This window comes from Anser cygnoides, chromosome 2 (genome assembly GCF_040182565.1).
Source record: "Anser cygnoides isolate HZ-2024a breed goose chromosome 2, Taihu_goose_T2T_genome, whole genome shotgun sequence".
NCBI classification, from domain to species: Eukaryota; Metazoa; Chordata; class Aves; order Anseriformes; family Anatidae; genus Anser; species Anser cygnoides.
Window position 1 is genome coordinate 21,682,642 of NC_089874.1, and position 26,277 is coordinate 21,708,918.

General features: G+C 35.7%; 1 protein-coding gene and 1 long non-coding RNA gene across 9 annotated transcripts in view; one reads left to right on the top strand and one right to left on the bottom strand.

Annotated features, from left to right (window-relative positions):
• Window positions 1–4,608: 4,608 nt before the first annotated feature.
• LOC125182554 (uncharacterized) lies at window positions 4,609–26,147 on the top strand. Of its 5 annotated transcripts, none has more exons than XR_007162579.2 (7): window positions 4,609–4,684; window positions 12,269–12,398; window positions 12,866–13,031; window positions 14,195–14,320; window positions 18,907–18,969; window positions 19,644–19,793; window positions 20,122–20,234. It is a non-coding gene; the product is annotated as an uncharacterized lncRNA (long non-coding RNA). The 5 variants fall into 5 exon arrangements; XR_007162576.2 differs by lacking the exon at window positions 4,609–4,684 and adding an exon at window positions 6,820–6,895; XR_007162578.2 differs by lacking the exons at window positions 4,609–4,684; window positions 20,122–20,234 and adding an exon at window positions 26,026–26,147 and having other exon boundaries at window positions 12,125–12,398.
• Window positions 6,619–26,277, bottom strand: part of LOC106030345 (macrophage mannose receptor 1-like) — a 36,751-nt gene continuing 17,092 nt past the window's right edge. For 2 of the 4 annotated variants that reach the window (XM_013172104.3, XM_066991655.1), the window contains exons 14-29: window positions 25,847–25,982; window positions 24,705–24,743; window positions 24,442–24,605; window positions 23,245–23,312; window positions 22,680–22,780; window positions 21,888–22,030; window positions 20,611–20,716; window positions 19,611–19,807; window positions 17,605–17,707; window positions 16,699–16,931; window positions 15,344–15,509; window positions 13,575–13,727; window positions 12,012–12,128; window positions 11,604–11,768; window positions 10,349–10,384; window positions 6,619–9,996 (exon numbers count right to left, since the gene is read on the bottom strand). In XM_013172104.3, coding sequence (XP_013027558.3) covers window positions 9,794–9,996; window positions 10,349–10,384; window positions 11,604–11,768; window positions 12,012–12,128; window positions 13,575–13,727; window positions 15,344–15,509; window positions 16,699–16,931; window positions 17,605–17,707; window positions 19,611–19,807; window positions 20,611–20,716; window positions 21,888–22,030; window positions 22,680–22,780; window positions 23,245–23,312; window positions 24,442–24,605; window positions 24,705–24,743; window positions 25,847–25,982 — 2,130 coding nt within the window. In that variant the 3' untranslated portion in view covers window positions 6,619–9,793. The remainder of the gene's footprint in view (window positions 9,997–10,348; window positions 10,385–11,603; window positions 11,769–12,011; window positions 12,129–13,574; window positions 13,728–15,343; window positions 15,510–16,698; window positions 16,932–17,604; window positions 17,708–19,610; window positions 19,808–20,610; window positions 20,717–21,887; window positions 22,031–22,679; window positions 22,781–23,244; window positions 23,313–24,441; window positions 24,606–24,704; window positions 24,744–25,846; window positions 25,983–26,277) is intronic. The other 2 variants (XM_048061848.2, XM_013172103.3) reach the window with 2 other exon arrangements.

Here is a 26,277-nt window from a genome sequence, read left to right on the forward strand (position 1 = left end):
CTCCAATTATAACACTAATATGGAAATTCTCAACATAGTGTATTAGTAAATAGAGCTAGAAGTCACTCCTGATGAAGTGGCTTTCAGTGTTACAGGAAGTGTCTTCTGTTTGGTCAGTAAATTCTATCTCCATAAATGATTTCATACAAATAAACAGATCATATTTCAGGTTTGTGCTTCTAATACTGGAAAATCATTAAGTAAACAAGCATGGAATATGAGAGTGTATTTTCTTCAGTAGAATACACATGGCAAGATCTTATAAAAAGCTAAATTTTCTTTTCCAAGACAAAATTAAACGTTGCTATAAGCTTTCAGAATTCTTTAGTGACAGACAAATGAAAGCTGGCTATTTTAGACAGTAAAAAAAATGCTTTGAAGGAACTAAATCAGTGGACACACGCAAGAGAGAAGCACATTTTAAAGACCTCCTGAGCCAGCAGTCACATTTGGATAATTGTATTCTACAGCCACATGTGGACTTATCCTCCAGAAACATGGGAAATCCATTTTTGATGCTATGATATCCCATGGCAATTAAAAAGCTCATGATTTTATATGCTTCCATAATATTTGCCCTTTATCACCTTGTTTTATAACTGAAAGCTCCTAGTGCATTTAACCTCATTGCATGCTATAACCCAGTCACAACACTGATTACTCTGATAACCTTTCTCTTCACCTTTTATAGAGATCCTCTGTGTTCTTTTTGACTCAAGAGACCTACACAGCATAACGATATAGTTGCATATTTCCTAATGCTCTTGATTGTTTTGTGAATGTTACAGGGGACTGACCAAATGCTTCTTAAATGCCTGACACTGCACATGTTTTTGATATATATTTTTTTTAGGATTATTTTTCCCTCACATACATCATTTTGATTTTCATAGCTGTGCTTTAGCTTCCATGTAATTATCTCATATCTTAGCAGTGGACAAATCTTCTGCAGGTCTTAACAGTCAGGGTCTAATTTTGACAAATATGTATAATTTTGAGTCATTGCTAAATGTCCCCATTAACTCTTTCTTCCAGGTGAGATGCAATAGCACATGACCTATGATCTCCTCCACATGTGTACCAGGTCCTTACGATTCTAGCAGAGTTGTGAGGCATGATTTTCTAATACAAAAAAAAAAAAAAAAGTATTTATTCTTCTATAAGCTATCATATATTTTTCCTAATTTTCTTATTAATTTATTTACCTCAGAGAAAGTCAGTTTACCTTGGAGAAAGTTTGACTATCTATTTTGTAGTGCTCAGGAAACACAGATGGTTTTACAGACTGATGAAGTATTTGTCACATTCTTTCCTCTGGCACTGAAGATTTTTTTAGGAATAGATTACGTACTAGAGCAAACAGTAACTTCAAAGTTCTTTTTTTCTTATGTGATCTGTATTACTGTGACCTTCCTTCCTTTACCCTGACAAGGTCTTTTGCTCCTGGGATTAAGCTTCTGTTGTGAGTTTTCACTCCAAAAAGCAGTAATTTATTAAATCTTATATACCTGCTGTCTGCATGTTTGCCAATAGGATAAGTACAAGTCTATTTGCAGGCAACTGGAGTTTTCCATTATTCCTGCTTTCTGTGTCTGAAGTCTCTCATCTGTTGCAGTCTCTAGTCTAGAGCATATGAAAAGGCAACAAAAATAGAAAAAAAAAGAGAGAAGTACTGTTAGCAATTACACTGATGATCTCTGATGTGTCAACGTCATTGCCTCTAAGTGCAATCCCATTTCACGTTTTTGAAAAATCTGCAAAGAAACTAATGTACCTGATGAAAGTCTGGAAAAATATGAAAACACCAAAATGGGCATTTACTGAAAGACAATAAAGAACAATTACTGAAAGACTGGTGATGAAGTGAGATATCTTCATCCTGACAGTGAGAAATAAAAAGAAAGTTGGAAATAAAAGTGGCCATTAAGTATTCCCCAGTGGGCCAAGTTTGGTGTGTAAATAAGTTTCTGAAATTGAGCCAGAAGAATTCCTGACAGTTCTGTGTCACTAATAAGTTAATGTACTTTACATTTTTGTGGACTTTTCAGTTTTAAGATTCAAAAGCAATTAACTGTTCTCTAGAATGCTTCTGAGAGCTAAAAACACTTTATCACTGAAGGAGAAGCTAAGGAAAATGGTTTTTGATTTGTCACATAATGCACAAATGCCACCTGGAACATTAAAGTGAAGGTCCAGGTCCCACAAGACTTGCAAGGGGGAGAAAAAAAGAAATAAAACCAAGAAAATTATTAATATTTTACCGTGTTTGCTTTATTTAAAAGTTACACATAAGAGCTATGTGAAAAGATAAAAAATAAAAAAAAAAATCCTATACAATTCTTTAGGCTAGTAAGAGTACTCCAACTGGAAGAAGATTGCCAGCACATTATCTCATTCACCAGCTAAAAAATTAATTCGGAAATCAGAATCAATTCCCTCTCATCATCTCCGTAACAGTTCATTTATTTGCCTCGAGGTTCTGCTTCTCAGTGATGCTCAGGGCCACATCTGGTTTGCTCAAAGCAAACCCTGTGTCTGTGAGCGCAGCCTGCCTGTCCGTGGGAGTCAAACCTGGACAACTCCAGCTGAGGTAATCCACTCCCCAGCAGGGATGAAAGTCCGCTGTTATGTCACAGATGTCATCGATGGCTCCTGAGCTTCCGTCATCGTTTACTATAGGTGAAACTGAATAAAGAACAGAACCTAGAGCTCCCTGCCGGCCGCAGCCTGCCGCTCGCTCGCTAGATGTCGCCGCCGGCTGCCGCGGAACGTGGCGCTCCTGGCGCCGGCCGCCATGTTGGGCGCGAGGCCGGCGGCGCGGTTTCGCGGGGAGCCCAGCCGCTCCCTGGGAGCTGACTCGCTCCCTTTTTTCTGCCTCCCGCTGCTCTGCTCTCATCGCCACCATCTCGTCTCATGCACCCCACCTTCGATCTGCGAAAAAACAGATACACACAGAGGCCGGGTGGGGGCCCGAGCAGCTCCCATGCAGGCAACTTAACCAGGTGTAGGGCAGCAGGCAGTTGCTCCTCATGAGAAGGGGCCGTGCCCGACGGGGAGGAGTGAGGTGCAGATGGAGGATTTTGGAAGTCCCCCTCCACTTTTGGGCACTGTTGTTTTGTGAGGTTTGGCCCGCCACATTGAACGCAGTCATGGCAGCCACTGTGACGGCCAAGTCACAGAGGCACTGGAGGGTTTTAGTAGCTCCCAGCCTGGAGACTCCACTTACATAAATTAAATTAAATTCTGGCCAGATTTAGCTGAACTAAAAATTGAAATTTGGGGATTAGACTGGACTGGACTTTTGTAAACCGTTTTCTTCAGCTATATGAATCTCTCTTAGGAGCATCACAGCCCTCATTTCTGATACTCAGCACAACTTAAACTTATCAAGGGTTCACTGGTATATTGTACACATCAGCTCAGGGCAACTTTGAATAAAAAGACTGCATCAGGATTGTAGGCAAGCACACTTCACTGATTTCTCACCCATTCTGGCAATGAGCTGGAAAGTGTGCGTGAGAATACAAAGGCAGGTGGGCGCCTATTGAGACTGATTTTAATAGTTGTTTTGTGGAGTATCCTGGAGTTCTTTCATGAATTAACATTAGAGATAATCAAAAAAAAAAAAAAAAAAGATTAGCATGGGCCATGCCAGGCATTGCATACTATATCAGTTAAGAACTGGATTCTGAGGTATTCATTTTTTCTCATGGAATATGTGCAGTATTTCCAACACCACATTCCTGCACTAGTTTTCGAATCCGCCATGCTGTCTTTTTAAAAATGCCTCCTTAAAACCCTGACAGAAGAGCTAGTCACTGTATTCACCAGTAGTCATTCAGTTTTCTTGTATCTCTTTTTCATCCCAAGCCATAGGCCATGAGCTTTGGGACAAGAACTAATAAAACACACAAAATAACAACAATAAAAATTCCCTTTTATTACCACTATTTTAATCACACTCTCCCTGGATTTTGTTTGTCCACAATGATTCTTCACAGTGTCATTGGATGTGTCATAGCATTGTCATTACTCAATTCAAATATATGTGAATCTTTCATTTGTTTAAACTTCAAACTCATTGATTGGCACCGTGGATGTGTGTAGGTTATTAAATCTACACAGGCAAATAACTAAGTCATATTGTATAATGAATTTATCATAACAGTGGAAACTGTTATGCATATTTAAATACTGTTTTGTGTTTGCTCCAATATGTCTTAAAGAAATAAAGGTAAGAAACACCAACAAGAAGTTAAACTATTTGAATGTATCTGTAGTAGCTACATTTGAAATAATTGGTGTAGGTTTTCTCTGTTTCGGTGAGAGTCTAGTTCTCATGATTCTCTAGAGCAGATCAAGTAGTTGTACCCTGATGTACCTATTTCTCTGTATTGATCACAATGGGGACTGTGGGTGAGTAGTTTAGCTACTACATAGATATTTACATATCTAAATTATGTGGGATGAATTCATTCCATTCAGTTGTCTTAGGTGGTTGAGCCTGTGCATGAAAGAGATTATGTTGTCATTGCAAATTATTATAATGAAAAATGAGGGAAAGATTATGTGAAAATGATTTTTTTTTCCGGAATTTTTATTTTTGTGACAGTTGTTGCTGGCCTAAAACCATTTCCACAAAACATGTTTGCCTGTTTCTTCTTAAGACATGCTAGGTTTATTTGTAAGTATGTTGTAAAGATTACAAGATTGTCTTAATAACCAATTTACTACCTGGATTAAGTCTTCATACTTTGCCCAAGTCTAAAGCTTTAAAATATATAAGTAGGAAAAAATAAATAAAGGGCACACTTCTCTTTACATTCTGTTTAAAATGCTTGAAATAAGCAAAAGGCTGAAAATATTTTTATAATTGTAATGAATGAATTTGCATGGTAGAAATTCATATTATTCATAAAGGGAATGAGTAAACCACATGGCCCAGGAGTGATCCAGCCTGTTACGTATTAGATGTTTATAAAGGTCAGCAAAAATAAAAGTAGGCTCGCTGATACCTTCTGAAGGCTATTATAAACAAAGAGGTAGCAGAATATAAAATAATTAAAACTAGTTTGTGTATAATTGATGGGAAAAATAACAAGATGAATTGTTTCATCACTCCTTTTGTGGTCTGCTGTTAGACGGATACCAGAAGGGTGGAGGGAGAGAAGACTGAATTTGATCATCCTGGGCACTGTATTTACTGTCTCCAACAGCTCATGATTCACTGTGATGCTACTGGTACTGCTTGTCTTTCTCTTGCAATGCATGAACATGACAGTCTCTGCTGGCCTCAATTGAGCAACCAGGAAAGTGAAATTACTGCCCTTATTGTCATCTCTTTCCCTATAATTCTTTTTTCTTCTACATCATACTTCTTCTGTTTCCTAGTATTGAAATGATCCATCTGTTTAAAAATTATCTACTTAAGTGAATCAAGACAGCATCTCTGAAGCATTGCTGTAAGGAAAGTAGAAGCAAAAGTTTAAACTGCTGAATGGTATTGTAGATTTGTTGGCTCCTGGAGTAGCTACAGTGATTATATGCAGTAACATTTTTCGTCTTTCATCTTCTCTGCTTTTCTTTTGTGGGCATGTTTTTCTCTTATATTAAAGCAGTTAGGAATGCAGTTGAATAGCAGCAGCTGCAGCACATCTCAGATAACTTCCTGATTTCCCAGAAAGGAAATCTGTGATCATCTTTAATACCATATAAAGTCTTGACAAGCTATTTTTTTTTCCTCCCTATAAAAAATTGTTCTAAGAAGAGGAGTAGAGAACAAGGGGAGCTGTTAAAAAGTCTTACTTAAAATTTGTAATAACAATTGTTTGTGAAGGGATCTCAGTCCATTAAAATCCTAAACATTTTTAATTGTTGTGCAGTGAAAATAATAATAATGATAATAATTCTGTAACTGGTATTTATTCTGCAAGCATTATCATACTGGGATAGATTTATTTTTTTTTTCGGTCACCTGTGATTAATTTTACTGACAACATTAAAACAATTGTATGTCCATTTGATCCCAACTTCAGAACTTAAGTGCAATGTAATGTCATAAAAGGCACAGACATACTGAGACTGCATGCTGCTGTTTCTGGATACATCCTGTCACTATTCTTTTTCCTGTAGTTACAGTAGCATATCATGCCTTTCATCATCAGTGTTCATGATTTGACACAACTCTTTCCTTCATGTTCTTTTACAGATAAAACCTACCACGTCCAGCAGTGCCACTCCAATTGTCTGTACAAAATTTTTCCATTGTGTCAACAGTTTAGTCTATATGCAACAGCAGTCTTAGACACATGAAAATGTTCCAACAGGTGCAAAGCCAAACTAGCACAGAAAACTGAAAATATTAATTCTCAGAATTCTGCCATTGTAATTTTGAGACAACAAATGAGTTGTAATTCCATACACACCCCTGTTTTTGCTCTGATATTTTGAATACCATATAATTTCAGCTCTTCTGCAGCCACAGTTACAAAATAAAACATCTCTGGCTGCAAGAAGACTAAGAGTTCTGTATTTCCATTGTTGAATGATATTTTCCTGTCACGAAATGATCACGATCTAGTTGCAGAGGAGGTTATGTATCCTTCAGAAACTAGTGGGAAAAATCAAGCATTATTTATTTATAAAAATAAGGTAAGCAATCATACACAAATACACATACACACATAATAGTATAAATGCTTATATTTAACAGCAGTGGTGAAGTGTCTTACGTTCCCCACTCTGAAGCTAATTTAACTGAAACATTCGTAATAAGCAGTTTTTTTCTTATCCCAAGATCTGAACTGACAGTGTTTTTTAGTATACAGGTCTTTTTGACAAGAAACATGCAGACATCTGACTTGGAGACAAGCAGTAGGATAAAGCATTGACAGGGGTAAGAGTCTCCTCTGCCCTGTGCAGCCCAGCCCCCTTCTGTGTCTGAGCCCTGGATGAGGTGCATGGCCAATACAGCATTCATCTCCAATAACCAGTCTGAAAGACAAGTGTAGAGGAGTCAGAGGGCTTGGGCACAAAGATCTCTGTCCAGTGGCTTGTCTCATTTGATTGAATGACCTTTTTCTTTGCTATAATGATGCTGTCCCACACTGCAATAAATGGGTAAGGATGACAGTGCCTGCTTCACATGAGCAGGTCTGGGGCAGGGCTTTGGCCTTTCTCTCAGTCCCTTACGCAGGTATGGGTCCTGCTGCACTAGCTCACTCTGCCCTGTTTTCACTGCTGTTCTCACCAGGGTGCTTTCTGTCTTTCCCTTTTCTGTAAGTCAGGGATCAGCCTTTGCAGTTTCTTGGTTTCTTGCAGAGGTATCAGCAACATACATTATGCCTAGCACCATGATCATGTCCATTTCTTGTTCAGACATGATGCTGAACTGAACTACAAAATATCTGTACATAAAAATGTATAAAAATCTATATCAAAAGATATTCATGTGAATACACAGATAGCTGGCATAAGCAGAGCAGCATGTCTATCAAGCTCTTCTTTCTTCCCACGTGGTGGTGATACCAGCCAGACTCCTTCCCTGGAGCTCCCAGGCTGTGCTGAATTTGATCACCAGAACACCACTACTATGAGCTCCTAATTTTCACAGGTACAGACCATAAAACCTGCAAATAACTTAAAAAAAAAAAAATATATAGCCCTATAATATACATTTCTTAAAAACGCTTTCTTTCTTTTGAGAAAGATAATTTAAATTATGGGGCTCATTGAGATGGACATATATACTGTAAGACCCAGCAGCCTATATTGTTTTTAACTATAGGATAGGAAAAGCACTTTCCCTATTTGCTCATCCAAAAAGGCAAGTGTAACTGTATTCCCAGATTGCTGTAGCACATACCAGGAAACAATTTAATCTTCAGTCATCTAAATGGGAAGCAGGTGGTGTTTTTCTCATTCCAGTTTTATCCAAAGTTCTCTGAGCTATTTCCTATTTCCTCCTGAGAACAGCAGTGAGTTGGTATTATGGGATTTGCTGTAGTAATTTAGGGAGTTTGTTATTATTTTTTAAGGGTTTTTATCTCAGAGTTTTACAAAGTGTTCAGAGGGTTTTAATTGTAAAATTTACTTTTTATTTACTGCATTTTTATCCCTATAGTTTTGGTGGTTGTGGTGGCAGTTTTTTTATCATGTCTCTTGGTTAAGTAATGTCATGCAGACGTACCAGAAAGGGAAGAGTCATACAGTCTTGAGATGTCCTTCAATATCTGTGATTGGAAAGACCCCTTTACAAACGTAGCCAAAGCTGTAGAGTAACGTGTGTCCATCCAGCAAAGGAGTGCAGGGGGAAGAAATGAAAGCTGAGAAGGAAACAAGTTAGCAGGGGCACCCCATGTTTTAAGACTACTCATGATAAAACAACTCAAGGAAGTATTCCTGATGGAGCTACTTCCACTCTAAGTTGCTAACAATAATATTTTTACTTAGGGGACTTTATTGTTTACTGGCTATCTAGAGAAAAGGTAAATAGTAGAGGTAATAAAATGTGTTCTCAAGCCAATCAGACACAGGCACGTATGTCCTGGTGTAGAAACCTATTCCACATATACAACTTATTCTCTTTAAGAGAGAGCCTTCATTGCATCATCTTTTTGTCAGTCAGAGACTTTAAGAGTAAGAAATCCTGACAACAGCTCTTACAGATGGGCCTAGGAGAGCATCTGTTTCCCCTTATACATACTTGGTAGAAGCTCCTGTGCTCTAGCCCTCTTCCTCCAGACACTTCTTTGCTGAGGCTGCTAGTGCCAGTTGTCCCCTAAAGCTAGGAGCAAGGTGTTTCCTTATCTCAGCAGAGATGTTGCATGTCTTAAAATATGACATAATATACTGCCCCTGAGGAAAATGCTGCTATTGTGTACAGTTGAAGAAACTCTGAATCTTGTAGAGCACATTATCAAATCATATTACAACAAAAATTTAAGAATTTAGTTTCAAGAAATACACAAGTTATTTTATTTCTCTAAACTGGAGAGTTCTGTAATGCAGTATAAGATAGCCATTTATTATACATTCTTAGATTTAAAAAGGTGCATCTCCATTGCATACTGCAAGCATCATTACCAAAATAATACTCAACAGATAGAATCATCTAATATTGTATTTTTGTTATTAATTTGAACCAGCTGGAAAAATGCATATATTTACAAAAAGCTGCAAAAATGCAAGGCTGTAGAAAATGACATAATTGTTCTCAAAGTTCAGACTAGAATTAGGAATACAGGAGCCTTTTCAATTATTTTCCATATATATATTTATTTTCTGGTAACAAATTAATATTGAATTAATCGAGGCAGGTATTATAGTGGGTTTTACATGAATGAAAAAATAGTATAAACTGAAGCTGCAAGTCTGAAATGAGCAGTTTCTCATCATATCTGAAGCAATACAGCAGGAAAATATCATGTAAAAATACGAGTAATGATTTCCTCTGTGTACAAAAAGGAGAAATGAGTTAAAGAAAGCAATTTCATATATTAAACATCAGTCAGAGTTTTGCCCTGACACCTCTGGAGCCAGCTTTTTAACCATGCTCATTTATGTGAAAAATGTATTTGTACTCCCGCTTAAAGAAACAGCAGAAACTCTAACACTTTGGAGGGCATTTTGGAGGGAATGTATATATGTGTGAGTGTGTTTAAATAAATCCATGAATTTTATATCTGTGATGGGAGAAAACTATTATTTGGGTAGGAAAATGCAAAGTTGGCCTAAGATTCCACTGGGAGTTGCACAGATTGCTTTTCGTTAGTTGGGACATATGGGTATTTTGTCAGACTACGTCGGTATGTGCATCTTTTCCTTGGATATCCACAGTTGGTTCTGATCCACCCAGTCTGGTTAAAATATATAGTTGGTTTTGTCTTTTTTTCGTCAAGTAGAAATAAACTATAATTCCAGCTACAACTATAGAAAGGGCTAGTACAACAAGCAGCCATATAATGCCAGTGGAAAGTGCTTTCTCCGTTTTCTCTCCTGTAAATGGATGAAATGGAATCAACACCTTTGATTTTAAGAGACTTCAGAATCCAGAAAAAAAAAAAAAAAGATTTATTTAACTAAAAGTCAGAAGAATGCAATAAGCTTGTAGAATTTCCCTTCAACAAGTTGTTGTTACCAACAAAACTGAATAAAATATAATTAAACAAGTCTAATCATAAAACAATTTAATTCAGAATCTCTTGTATTTCCTGTACCAAGATACAGATAAAGTTTACGAACTTTTTATTTTTAAATACTCTCAAAAACAATATTTAGAAACTATATAATTATTTTCTTGTTATATTTGAGTTTCTCCTTAGTTCTACTTACAAGGAAGTCTACTTACCTGTGTTTTCTGGTGACATCTCTGTCTTTTCAGGAGCTTTTGGAAAGAAAAGAAAATGTTTATTCTGAACGCTTTGGAAAAAAGTGAGGCAATTTAAAATTTCAAAGTCTGGATGCTCCTGAGAATTCCCCCTAAATCCACCTGCTTTCCCAGGGCAATGGAGCTAAGCATGTGTAACCTCTAATACAATGCTCTGCTATTTCTTCTAAGAGCATCTGAACTCCTCAGTCAAGATACCCAACAAGAAATGAAATTATAGTCAGTTTTCTGTTACTTCCAAAAGTGTTTTCAAATATGTTTGTTTCCAAGAAACTGCATGTGAGATCTATATTAAATTTTAGGTGTTTTCTGGAACAGGAAATATTTCCTGAATGAAGGTGTTATAAGTTAGAAATGTATCATGAGGATCTTTACATGAGCTGAAAAGGATCTGTGAGTTTAGTTTCTTCTGTTGGAAACAACCACTCCTTGTGGATTTGGTTCCCATTGCAATTGTACTTCCTAAATGCATCAAGTAGGGGAAAGATGAACAGAAAAATGTAGTTTACCAAACAAAATGTTCATGTTCTCGAACACTTCCATTTAGTCTCATTAGGTAATCAAACCCTTGAATTTTCTTGCAGGTGATCATTTTGGTATCAATATATTATTAGCATTTTATTAAACATGATTATTAAACTGGTAAGTGTCACATATAATTCTACCACGTGATAAGTGCCACAAGAAGGTATTTAATCATAGTCCTCTAATCATCAGTTCAAACGATAGTAATGAAAGTAAGCACCAAATCCGGCATTTATTATCAGACAGAGGTTTTGTTGCACTCATCAGAACAAGATTTTTCTGAGAATATGGTCAGTTGAAATGAAACAAAACTTGCTGCTTTTGAACTTAGACTACATGATAATTAATGGAAAATTCTAAGGAAAACTGTCTTTTTATTAAAAATGAGTGGTCTCCTTCCATTCTTTTGGCTAAACATAGATACCTGAGGTACGCATGAGAGTAGCACGGGGCTGATGGTGATTTTATAGGACTTGCAGGAGCTGCAGCCTTGTGAGGAGGCAGTCAGATGCCACATGGGATATCCAGCTGTTCCCAAGGCCTCAGTATTTGACAACTGAATGCTGCTATTGTAGTTTATTGTTTTTGCACATAAAGCTGTAATATTTTACATTTTTACATGTTCTACAATATACAATTTAAATATATTATGAGACATTAATAGCCACAGTGTATTAGAAATGTTACTTACTTTTTGCTTTTTTACAGATATATCCTTTTCTGAAAGAACACACATTGCTTTTCCAGTGCCCAGTCAATGCACAGACTTCTCCACAGTCTTTATACCTTTCATTTACAGGCTCTCCCGTTTGCCAGTTGACAAAATCCACTGCAGACTTTGTCCATACCCATTGTCCTGATGTTTAAAATGAGCATATTAACAATGTTTTAGACAGAACAGGTTTTGATAGGAAAAACAAAAAATTATAGTATGAATAGATTAAATGTTTCAGTTACAGTTCTAAGTGTATGTAAACATGCTTTGAAATAAACATATATTTGATATATATTTATATTTTCAAATACACAAGTTTGCTTTCTTAATATGAAGCATAGTCATTTTGTATGAAATAACATGATTAAGTATTGAAGATACTACCTATGTCATTTTTCTTTAGCCCTATCCAAAAGTTCGGAGATTTTCCATGAAGTATCTTAATGGTGTCTGCCAGAAAGTTTGCTTCAGTATAGTCTCCTACTGATACCAAATCAGCAACTGAAAAGTATTAACAAAAAACATCACGTCTCATTTTCTTGCAGCTTAAGTCAAAAACTCTTAAAAGATATTACTGATTCTTGCACATAATGTTCAATAATCTTATGGTTATTGTATCCCTATAACTGTATTTTGAGCAGTACTCTGAACTGTGTGGATGCCAGTCAGTATGAAGAGAAGAATTTTTGTTTAGCCTTTAGGTAATTCAGAGAAGACAAATTGCTCTCCTACAACACTTTTGGACAGATCCAACCACACCACAAACTGCAGGTAGGCTGAAAGTGATATGTATGATGTTGTCAGCACCATGCATCCTGCTGTCACACTACAGCTGTCACCTGCCAGTGACTGGGCAGCATTTTAGCAGCACCGTGCTATTAGAATTGTGAAGATGTCCAGAAGTTAAGTTATACTTGTCATATATCCTAACAGCACAAAGCTGTGTTGTAGTCATCAGAAAATAATCACCTTCCTGGCCTGCCCCAGCTAGTGTGTAGGCAAAAGCATAGGAATCTAGAATATGGACCAACATCCAACTACGATCTTTTATTCTGGTTATCAGGGTACTTGCAATTAAAAGAATATCACTCAGAAATACGTTGTTGATATATGGGATGTTTCCTATTCTTACTCACACTGAAGTGTATTCTGTTTCACAGTAATTCTCAGTTAACAGTGAAATCAGAGATGTGGAGTAAAGTGTCATCTCTCCTCTAATCTACATCTCTTCTCCCCAGATCACAGATAGCAGTGGGGACTCTTCCAGAGAAGGAGCTGAACAACTGAATGTGTTTTACTGGTTCATGGAAGCCAAGTGATTCTTCTATCTCATTTGTTGTTCAGCCAGTCAAATCCAATTAATAAACTGTGGCCTGGAACTAACAAGGAAAACTTTCCTAGTTTGTATCCTAGTTCACTCTGTGTGTGGATTCCCTCTTGTTTAGTGAAAGGGAAGATAACTGCAGTCTGTGCCTCTGTGGGATATTAAAGAGTTTCTCTCTACCCAATCCCTGATTCTCATAAAACTAGTAGGGATTTCTTTTTTCTTTTCTTTTCTTTTCTTTTCTTTTTTCTTTTCTTTTCTTTTCTTTTCTTTTCTTTTCTTTTCTTTTCTTTTCTTTTCTTTTCTTTTCTTTTCTTTTCTTTTCTTTTCTTTTCTTTTCTTTTCTTTTCTTTTCTTTTCTTTTCTTTTCTTTTCTTTTCTTTTCTTTTCTTTTCTTTTCTTTTCGATATTAATATCTTGTCTGGTAATTGAGATATCAAAGATGCCTCTATATCTGACAAAGTTTAGTTCTGTTGCGAGACAACATAAATATAGTTTTCTCAGAAAAGCAAGCTAAAAGCATTGTTTGAAGTTTTAAAGTAATCTAAGACTTTCTTAGCAATGTCACCCATTATTTCATCTATTTCACTGCATCTTCAGTCTTTCTAAAACACAATACTCACCTAGTCGCATGCATTCCTGATGAGCTTGAGACCAGCTTTTTTTCCTGGTGGCCTCAAAGTAATAGCAGTGACCGTGGAAAGGTACCCAAGACTTGTGTCCTTTTGATTCAGGGCATTTTCCAGGAAGCTGAGGGGGCTCAGTTGGAGCCATTACTGGTAAGAGATCAGGTAGTTGGAATCCAACAATTTTGTAAGATTTGTTTTTCCCATTATACAAGTATATGTATAATGTATATATGTATATGTATACAAGTAATATACAATTATACAAAACTAAAAAGATTACATTGTTTGTCATCAGAGAAGAAGTGAAGCATATTGGGTTCATATGGCTTTGTTTGTGAACATATTTTACTTCATATTTATTAATCAAGGTGATTAGGAAGATGCACTAGTCTATAAGAAATATGGTTTCTCTCGTGATAATTTTATAGTGACAGTAATCAATATAATATCCATCTGGTTTTCTGGCATAAATATTTGCCTAATTAGTTAAAACTGCTATTTTTAAAATGGCTTTTGATACTTCGGTCTCATTTTTTGACAGCATCAAAACCTTATAACAGAAACTATGATTATGAAAGAAAGAAAGTGTTGATATGACTTAACATGGCTTGCAGGATTTTTCATTAAACTGCATCCTGAATAAGTTCCATAGTGACTGATATAATAGGAAGATTTTGGATGAGAAGATAAATGCAGATGGAATGAAAATTAAATGTTCTGCCAAATTACATTTTCTTCCTGTGAGTCTTCCACAGTCTATTTCTTTCCCCATTAAGGAACATTCAGCTCTCAAATTAGATTTCCAGAATATTGAAGTAGACAGAGATATTATATATCAACTCTGATGATTTTTGTCAAATTACAGCTTCTTGGGATGTAATTTGGCATGTAATTTTAATGTTTCTAATGGCTCAAGATCTTTCATAGTATTGAAGAAAACATAAGAATACTTAGATGAATTGTGAAATCGTATTTATACTAACTTGCACAGAACTTTTGGGTGTTTGTACTTGAAAGTTCCTCAAAGGTTTATTTAATTCATCCTTGTGCTAACAGGTGACAAGAAGTTGATATATAATACCATCATTTCTAGCAGGTGTTTGTCATGGCTGTTCTTAACAACCTCTAGTCATGGAGACTCCCTGATCTGTTTTTATTTTGTGTTATGTGTATTTTTGTCCTGTGTTAAAGGCTTTTGTACTGTTAAAATCTGAAGGCTTTCCTTCCTGTCTGTTTCCTTTAAGTCTGTCACTCATTTTCCTACTCATATCAGACATAGGGAATAATTTAATTCCATTTCTTTAGGGTTCATTTTCAATAATTAAAATTGATTATCTGGTTGAATTAATTATTCCCAACAATTAATTATCTGGTTTCTCTTAGTCTTTTGTTCCTTAGTCTTTTGCACAAGCCCAGTTATAATCTTTCCTTATAATTCTTGTTTCCAAGTCATCTGAAAACCCTACTTTCAAACTTTTCTGTATCCTAAACTGGATACAGAATTTCGTGAAGGACTTTTCCTAGACTGAATAGTTAAGAAATCATTGAGTATTCAATCCTCACTTTCTTAAATTTTTGGTAATGATCAGTATGGGTTGATTTACTTCTGGAAAGAATTCCAGACAATTTTTAGATCTAGTTAGTTAGCTGCTTATGTCTTCCTATAAACTAGTGCAAAACAATTATTTTTTGCAGTGGTTAATTATATGAGCACAGTTGATAAATCTCCACACCCTATAATTAAAACATATAAAATTGCTTACCATTTGATTTTTTACAGACAGAAAAGAATTTTTCTCTGCACGAAGCTGTCTTCCAGGTTCCATCAGTATCTAGGTAGACACATGCTAATGCCTGTTTTGGTTCTCCGCTGGACCACTTGCTGTAAACTAATCTCCATCTGTCAGTCCATTGATACGTGCCCTTTGTCTAGAAGTAAAATCCATGTCATAATTTCAAGGTTGCTGATGGTGACATATCCACTACACAAGATCCTCAGAGGACTGTCATATAACCAGCATGCAATCATATGCTTACTATTGCCACCTTTTTGTGCTTGTAAATGCTAATTGCAAGAAGATGTGCAGGGTCTGTTATACACAAATATGAACACAAACAAATTTTCTTTCTGCCCTCCAAAAAGTATCTAACATTAATTCAGAACACTTTTTCAAGTTTGGGGAAATGGAAGTGAATAAAAAGGGGACATGAGTAAAGGCATAAATTAGTTTTATGTTCCGTTTACCACCGTCATGTTGGTACCACCATGAAAAGGCCTGGATGGTGTGGGTGGAAGTGTTCTTAATAAGCAGTGATGATCACCATTGCTTTGGTTGTAGTTATCGTGACTGTGATTCATGGGGAAGAGTGTAGCATGACAAAAAAACCACCTACCATCCAAATGTTCACCTCCCCTGTCATACAGCTGGTCTATACGTCTCAAAGACGGAAAAGTTTGATGTTCTCTTTTTTTCCCGTAATATTCTAAATTTTTCGTGGGAGCAATTGCACCATGAAAAAATATATCCATTGCTTAATATGTGCAGTTATATCATATAGGCTAAAGATTCCCTTAATTAATTTTGCCTTTGATTCTGTCCAGAATTGTATTTTTCTATTGCGACTAGAAATAATGCTACTCTAGGAGAATTATTTGTGAACATATATACACATATCAAAACCATTCCTTCACAGATCTCTCATATGCAACCAGAGATATTATGTCACTAATGACTCAGGTAAATAAACACATGAGAAGAGGGTAGGATGTACTCATACATGTTGTTCCTGGTATATCTTTTAGATTAAAATAAACTGATAATGTTGGAGTTTTCACTATTTATCATCAAGACCCTCTAAATGACTACAAACCATACAAGCATACAAATACCAGCTTGAAGGAGTATTGCCTTGTGCTAAAGCACTTAAAGAGTTCTTAGTTTGTTAAAATCTCCACTGTATGTATCCTTTTTGGTGAATGCCAGCGTAGATGGGTACTGCACTGATATGCTGCTTTCAGCAGTATAGTGGCAGAAATTCCTATAGGTTTCAAGATGAAAGCATACAGTAAGACCAGCCCCCGTGTCAGCTTGACTATCTGTATTACATGCGTTCTTACCACATTGCTGTTAAGACCAATCCACAGAGGTTCTCCATATTCCTGTGCAATTAAGAACATCAGTGACTGGCTATATGCATCTAAAATGCTAGCAAGTTCTGAGGCATTGTTATTGCAGGATTTTTGTGCTTCCTCCCAGTTCATTCTAGAACGAGTGACAGAATAGCTAATGCCATCTGAATGGTCAAAAGCAAAGTCCAACACTGTTGCTGAAGACTTAAAGAGTTTAGGGTCTGGAGGAATAAAGGAAAAGAAAAACGAAACACAAGAACAGTTATATCTGGAGAATATATATTTGACTTGAGCAACTGAATAACAATATTATTTATGAACCTATTAGAAAATTGCTAATTTGAATAGAACACCTTCTCATGAATTCTTTATAAGAAACAGATAACTTCAAAACAGCAATGAGATTTCTGGATGAAAGAAATACATTTTCAGCTTTTGGGAACTTCGTACTGTTGTAAATTCTCAGAATTTTACATAGCAGAGGTAACTTCATACCATGAGTCAAAAATAGCCCACCTATTCTGCTTTTTCAAAATACTCTTTGTGACTTAGCGTCTTCATGACTGTCAGTTTTATTTGGATAAACGTAAAACTTACTTACCACGTACATATCTGTAGATTATTAATAAATTGTGTAATTATGTTCATGGTTTTTAGCTATTTAATTACACTATTTAAAATAAGAGCATTTTGCTTTCCTAACTTCTGATTTGCTTTCCTAAATTCCCTTTTCCACAACATTGCTAAGTAGCACTGAGGTGCAAGAGGGGCTCTTGTTTTATTGATATTTTACCTAAAAACAAACAAACAAACTGTAACATAAAATATGTTAAATAAGAAAAGTACTTTTAATCTTTGTGATACAAATCCCAAGTTTAGTGTTACAGAACTCACCACTATTCTTCTGGCATATATACCCACTGGATTTATAACATGGCTCATCGCTCCATTTTCCTGTATCATCAGGAGGACCTCTCTTCAGAGCACCACAATCATACTGTTGGAGAAAGGGGAGGAGTATGAGCATACATTGATATTAGAAGTTATAAAACAAAGTACTCTAACCCTGTGAAGTTTCATCCTTTTTTTTTTCTTTGAATTCTGACATTGTGGGTTTTTTATTACAGCTCTGGAAACACCCTCCTTTTTTCCCTTTCTCTCCTTTCTGGCCTCCTCTGTGGTGGCCAGCTCCACCTTGGTACTGTCTTGCAAATCTTTTCAACCAGCTTGTTCATATAATCATTTTCAAGAAGACATATTTGAAAGATGCTGTTATTTTCAATAACTTTGTCACACTTTCTGTCTCAATGAGCAGCTCTAATATTTTTAATAAAAATGAAAAAATAAAATAAAAATGGAGGCCATGATTTGTATTTGGCTTGCAAAGCCAAATAGTGGTTATTCTTTACAGATGTATCTAATTGATGATCCTTGACAGAGAGAGTTATCATCAGCTTTAGTTCTTAGAATATCTCTTTTATTTATAGCAGATCAGGTGCTGAGTGCTTTAGAAGCTGGAACTTCAAATTAGTTACAATCTGCAACAGCCTGCTATGCTGCCATATAAAAAGTTTAGGAATGCCTGATTTAGTGGGTTTTGTGGTCTTACTCTGAAGAAGATTAGGTAGAAGAAAAGAAGCCAATCATGAAACAGTAGAGAAGATGGGCAATTGCTTTTTAAGCTTGAGCAACTTTTTCAATAATATTTCATTCCTTTGGAAATCATAGAATGAAAGAATAACCTAAGTTGGAAGGGACACAAAAGGAGTCCAACTCTTGGCTCTACACAGGACCACTCCAAAATCAGACCATATGTCCAAACACTTCTTGAACTCCAGCAAGCTTGGTGCCATGACCGCTTCCCTGGGGAGCCTGTTCCAGGCTTTTTCAGGATTCACTGAAGGAGATAATATGTTCAAGCTGAAGAAGAGAATTAGAATGTAACTTCATGTTTTCTGTTTGGTGGTGGTGGTGGTGTTTGGTTGGTTTGTTTATTTGTGTGTGTGTGTGTGTTTTTCTGGATGTTTCCCAGGAGCATTATTAGAGCTGTAGTGAAGTTGAGTCAATGTATTGTGCTGTATCGTATTGTCTTTCTGAACACCTTTGACTAGAACATAATGGGCAGGAGCAGAATTAATTGGCTGAGGTGCAGATTTAGCTGCTTCTCTAGATGTATTATTTCTGACTTCTCTGCAGGAGTGAATAACAAAATGAAGGATGGTTGGACTGCAAGTAGAATAGTGATATAGAAAGTGAAAGGTAAGTTTTGAAAGGAAGGTATGGAAAAAAATGTGGTTCAAATATGTACAAGGCTATTTTGTTTACAACATTATGGGTTTAATTTCAGTGGTAGCAGTGAAGAGGCTTTGATTGCTTTAGAAAGTTGTTGATACCTATTACCTAGGTAATACTTGCTTTAGAAAGTTGTTGATACCTAAAAATAGTTGATACCTATTAACCCTTCACAATTCAGTTACAATTTTAAATATGAAAGGAATAGAAAAAAAAATTGAACTCTTGCATGCTCTCCTTTTTCAAACATGATTTAACTTATCAAACGTGAAAATGTTTCTAACATGCTAACTTCTAAAATTTGAATTCTACATTTACATTTTCTCCAAAATGAACAGAAAATTACTATGGAAAAGAAAACTATCTGTCATTCTGTCCCAGAATACTTACAAATTTTTGGCAATCTTGCAGCAATATCTTATTCTCTTGTGCTCTGAGTTAGCTCGTAGACTCCAACATTAAAACACTGTATTCCTAATCCCAGTTTAAAGATAAACATATAATTTGGAGAAAAGGCTGAGGCAAAGTCTGAAGCAACATGAGATGTTTACTTGAAGTGATATTGCTCTCCAGATTTAACTTCATGGTAAACTCTGAGTGATATTTACCTGTAACCGATTGTGGCCATCTTCTGGATGTAGGCTGTCAAACAAAATGGGTTCTACAAGTTTTGGAGAACCTGGAGCCCAGTTTGTATAGGAGACAGTACTTCCATCAGCCCAAACAAAGTTGAGTTCACTGAGTACATCATTCAAGCCAATCCAGGGATCATAAAAAACACCCTTCAAATGGTAAGTGAGAAAAGCTGGAAAAAAAAATAGAAAAAAGGTGAACATGTCATGTCACCAGTCAAGATATCAGCTCATAAACAAATCTTTAAGTATTTTGTTTGTTTTGTTGAAGTCATTTAAATGCATTTAAATTAGCATTTACATCAGAAATGTACCCAATTTGATTAAGTCAAATTTATTATGTCAAGATTATACTAGTCCTTTGCCCATGTAAAATCTCAAAGAGTCAAAGTATTTGGAACCATAAAGCAAGATCAGAAAGACGTAAGATACAAAAAGCTGCCCGACCGCCATTTTGTCTAATGAGTTCACTTATTTCAACCCTCAGGATGAGCTGACTGACTGACAGAACTGCAAATGGAAGCCCAGAAACGCAGTTAAGGTGAAAAAGTGCCCTCATTTGACATTGTACTGCTGAATTAATTTGCAGAATTTAGGCAGTCATTTCAGAGAGGTATAATAAAGTATCCCTTTCTGTTTCTGGCAAAAGCGGACTGTGGGTACCTTTCTTTTTCTCTGTGTCAAACCCTACAAGCACTACGTCTGGATCTTTTATTTTGTGGTAATTAATACCCTACAAATAATGTAAAGCAGTTTGCATGGAATGGGAGGAAGCAACCTTTAGCATCACTGGAATGAAATAGTTCTAGTTCTTCAAAAAAATGTTTTGTGCTGTGTCTATATAACCCATGTTAAGTATGTGTATTATAAAATACTTATATTTACATGCTGTCTCTTTTTGCCATGTTCTTCTTTGCAGAAAATGACCAGTGTCTACAGAATAAATGCTATTACCTAAAGGGTCATTGTACTATACCTTGTACTTGTTCATTTGTTATGGTAGCCAGGTGTCCTCCAAGGCTGATACAAGCTCTACTTGCAGCATGCCAATATTTATAGGAAGAACCAAAGAATTTGTAACACTAGGGAAAAATAAGTTAGGCCATCAATGAGCGACACCAAAAGGAATTTAGGTTTGCATTACACCAGTTTAAGTAGAAATTAGCCCCATCAGAGCAGAAGAGAATTTTGTAGAGCTAGCAGGGACTCAGATCTATAACCGGGTCAAAACCATTCACAATTTTTAAATTTACTCTGTATCTTTCTGAAAGGAACTGTGAATGTCACAACAAAATTCAAACAGAACTTTATAAAGTTTATAAACTATAAACTGTAAACTAAACTTTATAAACTATAGTTCACAGTAGGAGCTTGATGAGCTTAATGTGTTAACTGACTCAGTTCTGGAGAAGCCCAGCCCAGGATTCCATGCGAAATCTTCGGAACTTTCTGAAAAGTAGTTTTGGCCTATAGTGTTCTCATGTGTGTATTCAGCCTTTCCCATTTACTAGCTCTTTTATAAATGGAGATATATGATGGCTTCTTAAAAATATATGTATAGCATGATTTCTTTAAAAGTGCATAGTCACATAGTCACCACACTACCAATACACATTCACCCTGGTATAGTTTTTTGGCAATTATGAGTGTGCCCCATGTGCCCTCTCCTCTCTATGCAGTACCAGTAGCACTCTCAGAAAATGCCATACTCAGTTTGTGGAAAATAACTCTGACAACTGTTATAAAAACAACAACAACAACAAAAAAAAAAACGTACTGTACTGGCATATGGGTGCTTTCAACACAATATTCTTTATGTTAGAAAATAGAACCCTTGCTTAGTAAGCTCATCAGAGTTTGTCCCTTTTGGGAAGAGGAAAGTATATTACATTGAAGCTAGTTTGGAAAAATCAGGCACTATTTCTGATTTGGCCCAGCTCAAATGACTGACTGTACACTACAATTGCTGCTTTCAGTTGAATTCAGTTGTGGGATTTTTTTGTTTGTTTGTTTGTTTGTTTAGTATATACTATGTAACAGTTTTCTAGTGTATCTCAAATTAATACTCTTCAAAAAAAATAAAAATCTATAATTATGATTTAATTTTGTAAGAATTAGGTAGCTGGTTAAATTTTTAATGTGACTTTGGATAATCACTGTCAAAAGATATTTGGGAGACAAAAGGCCCCTTGTGTAGCTTTAGGTATCTTCTCAAGGACAAATATCTTTGCACTTAGATGCATGTTACGATACCTGATTTTTAAATAAAAGCCAGTCTTCAGAACATCCTCCTGGAGGTGAAGTTACTGCTGGAGCAAGTGTTGCATTTATAAAACTCCTATGCCTCTCACAGATAAAGCCATTTGAAAAACCACAATTGACATCATTCCACAAACCTGAAATCAGTTTAAATATAGATAATAAGACATTGATTCAAAGACAGAAATTTGTGGAAAACTGAACTGGCTTCCATGGTTGTAGCATGGAAGGCACTCTGCCTGGGAATGTAAGACTGTGTGCTTCAGCTAGACTCTAATCATTGCTTGCAAGAAGACTTTGATCCTGCTGTGACTGTAGGAGTAGTAGCCATAAGATATGGCTGACATGGCGACTCTGAGTGAACCCACAAACAGCCTTGTTATATTCAAACCTGCTAGTGTAAAGTAACACTTTCACAGTGAAAGCACAACTAAATGTGAAACTCCATATGTCTGTTAGGTCCTTGCTTATATGTTCTATTCCTTTGCTAAATACTCCCTGATTATTTTTTTTGAAAGAAAAATTTGCTATTGATTTGAATAGAATATACTGCTCCTACAGCTGAAAAATTAATTACCATTTTATCCTTGCATCCCCATCAACGTCAATCTCTTATGGCAAACGTTATCCCTGAACTAACCTCAGTTATAATGACTACACTTTATTATGTATATTTTGCCTCAGATTACTGGGAAAGAATGGATTAAAGTTGACAAAATATACTTAGCAAACAGGGGAAGAATGATACCCATAAAAAATATATTTTTTAAAAGTTGTGTAACTCACCACTTTTTTTATTTAAGACTACACAATTTTCTTGATGAAGAGCAAAGTTGGGCTCCTCTGCTTCCCAAGCTGCATAGTACACTGGGCTTCCATCCATCCAACTGAAAAAAAAATAAAAAAATCCACACAGTAGCTGTTGATCAATGTTCATAGGCAGTTCAGGAAAAACAAAAACAGACAAAAAAACCTATTACTATTTTTATATGCTAAAAATATATATTTTAAAATATTTACAGCTGAGTCTGTCTGTAATTTGATTTTAAACTAGGATTAAAAGAATTTAGATTAAAAAAAATCCTGCATGCCAAATCCAAGAACGAAATTACCTTCATATTTAACAGATCTTATCTATGTATTTGTAGCATGGATATTCCTTATAAAAATGTCATTTAAACCAGTGATTTTACAAAGTAGTTAAACCAAGGGGGAGCACACATTTCAATATGCAATATATATCTCCGAAACTGCTTTTAACTCCCTTGCAGGTGTCCCTGAAGGAGGAACTCTGGCAGGACAAAACTTCTGCTCTGCTTTTTATGAATCATGATGTAACTTGATTACCTACCTAAACTGCTGATCAGCATTCCGAATTAATCCTATGAGATATGACTCCAATTTGCCATTTTTTAAGATCTAAACGCAAAAATGTACTTTTTGTTAGTGCTTTCTCTTACTTAGTTATCTGGTATTTAAAAGTGGATATTTTGTGCTATTGAAGCAAATAGATGAATACGTGTTTTGTGAACGATCATGCCTAGTCACCGGAGAGGACTCCTGTTGAAATAAATATAATAAATCACATACTTCTGCTTTGTTGCTTTTACTGCTGATTCCCTAGTTTATGCTGCTGTACTGGTGGTATGATCAAAGCTTTCAAAGTGTGTTTGTGCTTTCAATTTTGAAAGACACACAGAAGACTTGAGAAAATAAATAAATAAATAAATAAACAGTATAAAATAATTTGGCACTTAGCAGTAAGTAAATGTACATTTTCCTGTACTTAGGCAGCTGTGTAATTCCTGTGTCTCAAGCTGTCTGTTCCCTACTCCTTTCATATCCTTTCCCACACATAATAAAAGAAAACATCTAATTACGTGACACAGAGAGGAGGTTGTGGGACTACTTTGGTATTAATAAACCAAACAGAGTTATGGCAGAAGTCTGAACCAATGTCTGTGCTACCTGATTGTTAGCATGACCCTGCCATGGCCCACCATGTGCCCACCAGCATCATCTCAGCTAATGCTCTTGAAATACATAGGTGGTTTTGATATGTTTTGCATGAAAATTCATTCATGAAGTTACAGATTCTTCTACAAGTCAGTCCCTGACATGACAGATAAATCTTTCTTTGGTATGTAACCATCAGAACTACCCTGGCAGTAGCCTTAAATCTGCACTTAACACTGCACTTGAGAATATGGTATTCAGATGAGAAGCAACTATCCTGGCAAAAGGACAGTTTTGTCAACATCTGCCTGTTCATTGCTCCTTATACACATTTGGTCATGGGCAAAACTCTGTTTAGATTAGAATATATAAAAATATGCCCACCCTAACAAAAGGTAAATTCTTTTCTATTTATTTTCCTAAAGAGAAGCTCTGTTCTGTAGTGTAAAAGGCTTTTTTCACTGAACATTGAAATCTACTGCTGATAAAATATAGTAATATTATGCAAGCATGTCCTTCTGTACTTCACAAGCATATGCAGTAGGGTGCATATATGATGTATATGGTAAAATATAGCTAAATTTCTCCTTACATATTTCCACAAAAATTTTCTTTGATTATTATCCCCAATAGTAGCAAGTTCTCCATGATTGTTTCTGCAGAATGTTCTGGCTTTTTCCATAGAGCTACTTTCTGTGCTGAAGAAATACTGTTTGACTCCTTTTATAATCCATCCATCCTCTGTGACTTCATACACTGCAACACAGAAGAGGAGTCTCTGTATTCTGCACAGTCCTTACAAAAGTTGCTGTTGTTAGCACCCTTTGGACGCAAGGAAATAAAACAGAAGCTTACTGGCAGAAGGGCCCACAGGTTCTGGCTTTAAGGGTGTCCCTGTAATAAAATGGGAAAGAAATGACGATGTAAAATGTTTCCCAAATGTTGATCCGGTGTTAAGTTCAATTAGTGGAAATGATCTCAATGACATTCAAATTTCCATCAATACAGAATATATTTATTCAGTAACTTTGGTTCAAAGTAAGAAGAAATGTTTAGGATGTATTACAGCCCTACGTCTCTGTCTTGGTAGAATTTTGGTAAGTGCCTTTTGAAGGTTGACTAAACTTTCTTGTTTCTGAAATAAAACAAGTAAAAATACTTTACTTCAGTGTTGGTGTACTCTGCACAACAATAAAAGATTCTGTATAGATGCTGTCAAATTTGAGCAAGAAAATCAAACACTAAACAAATTTATCCTTCAAAATCATTTTGTTTTGTTAGTTTGTTTTTGTTTTTGTTTTACTATTCATAAGTTGGTGAAACATTTTTTTCAGTGACATTACTTTGTGGAGAATCACATTTGACTGAAAACCCACGAACCATTGAGAAATTATTTAAATGGAAAAATCAAATATAACATTGAATGGGACACTGGAGCAATGTATCTAAACATGCAAGGCCAGGAGTTACACAAATGTAAAACAAATATCATCTTTGTAATTTTTTTTTTCCACAGAAGTTCATCATAGTTTTTGTGTTGCTCTATCTGTAATTGTTTTAAATGAAGTGTGTGACATATATGCTTGGGTAAAAAACATCATGTCACCTTATAAAAATATTCTTTTGCTGGTTGGTTAAAAGATTTAAATGATAATAACTACATAAAATCTGCAAGTACAAGGAAATTCCCTCCAAGTAAAAGAGCCAAGAAAAATACAGTTTAATGTTAAAACAAAGTTGATAGTTATCAGTTGAAGCATTGCATTCTGAAAATATTGATATATTTTGGTCTATTTTTCCTTATGTAAAATTTCTGTGAAAACAATCGAATTTTCTACAAGCATGCAACTTGCAAAATTTCCTATTTTGATACAGCATGATGCAACTTAAATTCTTTTTCTAAGGTGAACTTAGAGTAAAAAATAGGAGTTGGACTCGATGATCCTTGTGGGTCCCTTCCAACTCAGGATATTCTATGGTTCTGTGAAATAGCCTACCTTTCTTTATTTCACAAATCCAGTCATGACTGTATTCACAGTGCATGTTAATCCATAACCTGAAAGACTCTTCATGGATTACTCCACAATGTTCAAATCCAGTTTTGTAAAAAGAAAGTTTTTCTGTATAATTCACCTACAATAGAAACACAGCTTTGATTTTTATTCTTATCTTACAGGTAAAAGAGCTGAACTCTGGAAGGAAAAAGAGGTAGCACCAATGTTTCAAACCACTCCTTACTTTCCTCATGTGACTTCACATGAGTTCATGTGGGCTATTAAATCAATATAACATTTTGTAAGAAAAAAAGTGTCTCATCTTACACAGCATTTAATAGACTCCAGCAGTCACATGAAACCTCTTTGCTGTGGTGTGGAATTGAATGAGATTATAAATCAAACACAGGGGAAAGGAACATGGCAATATATCA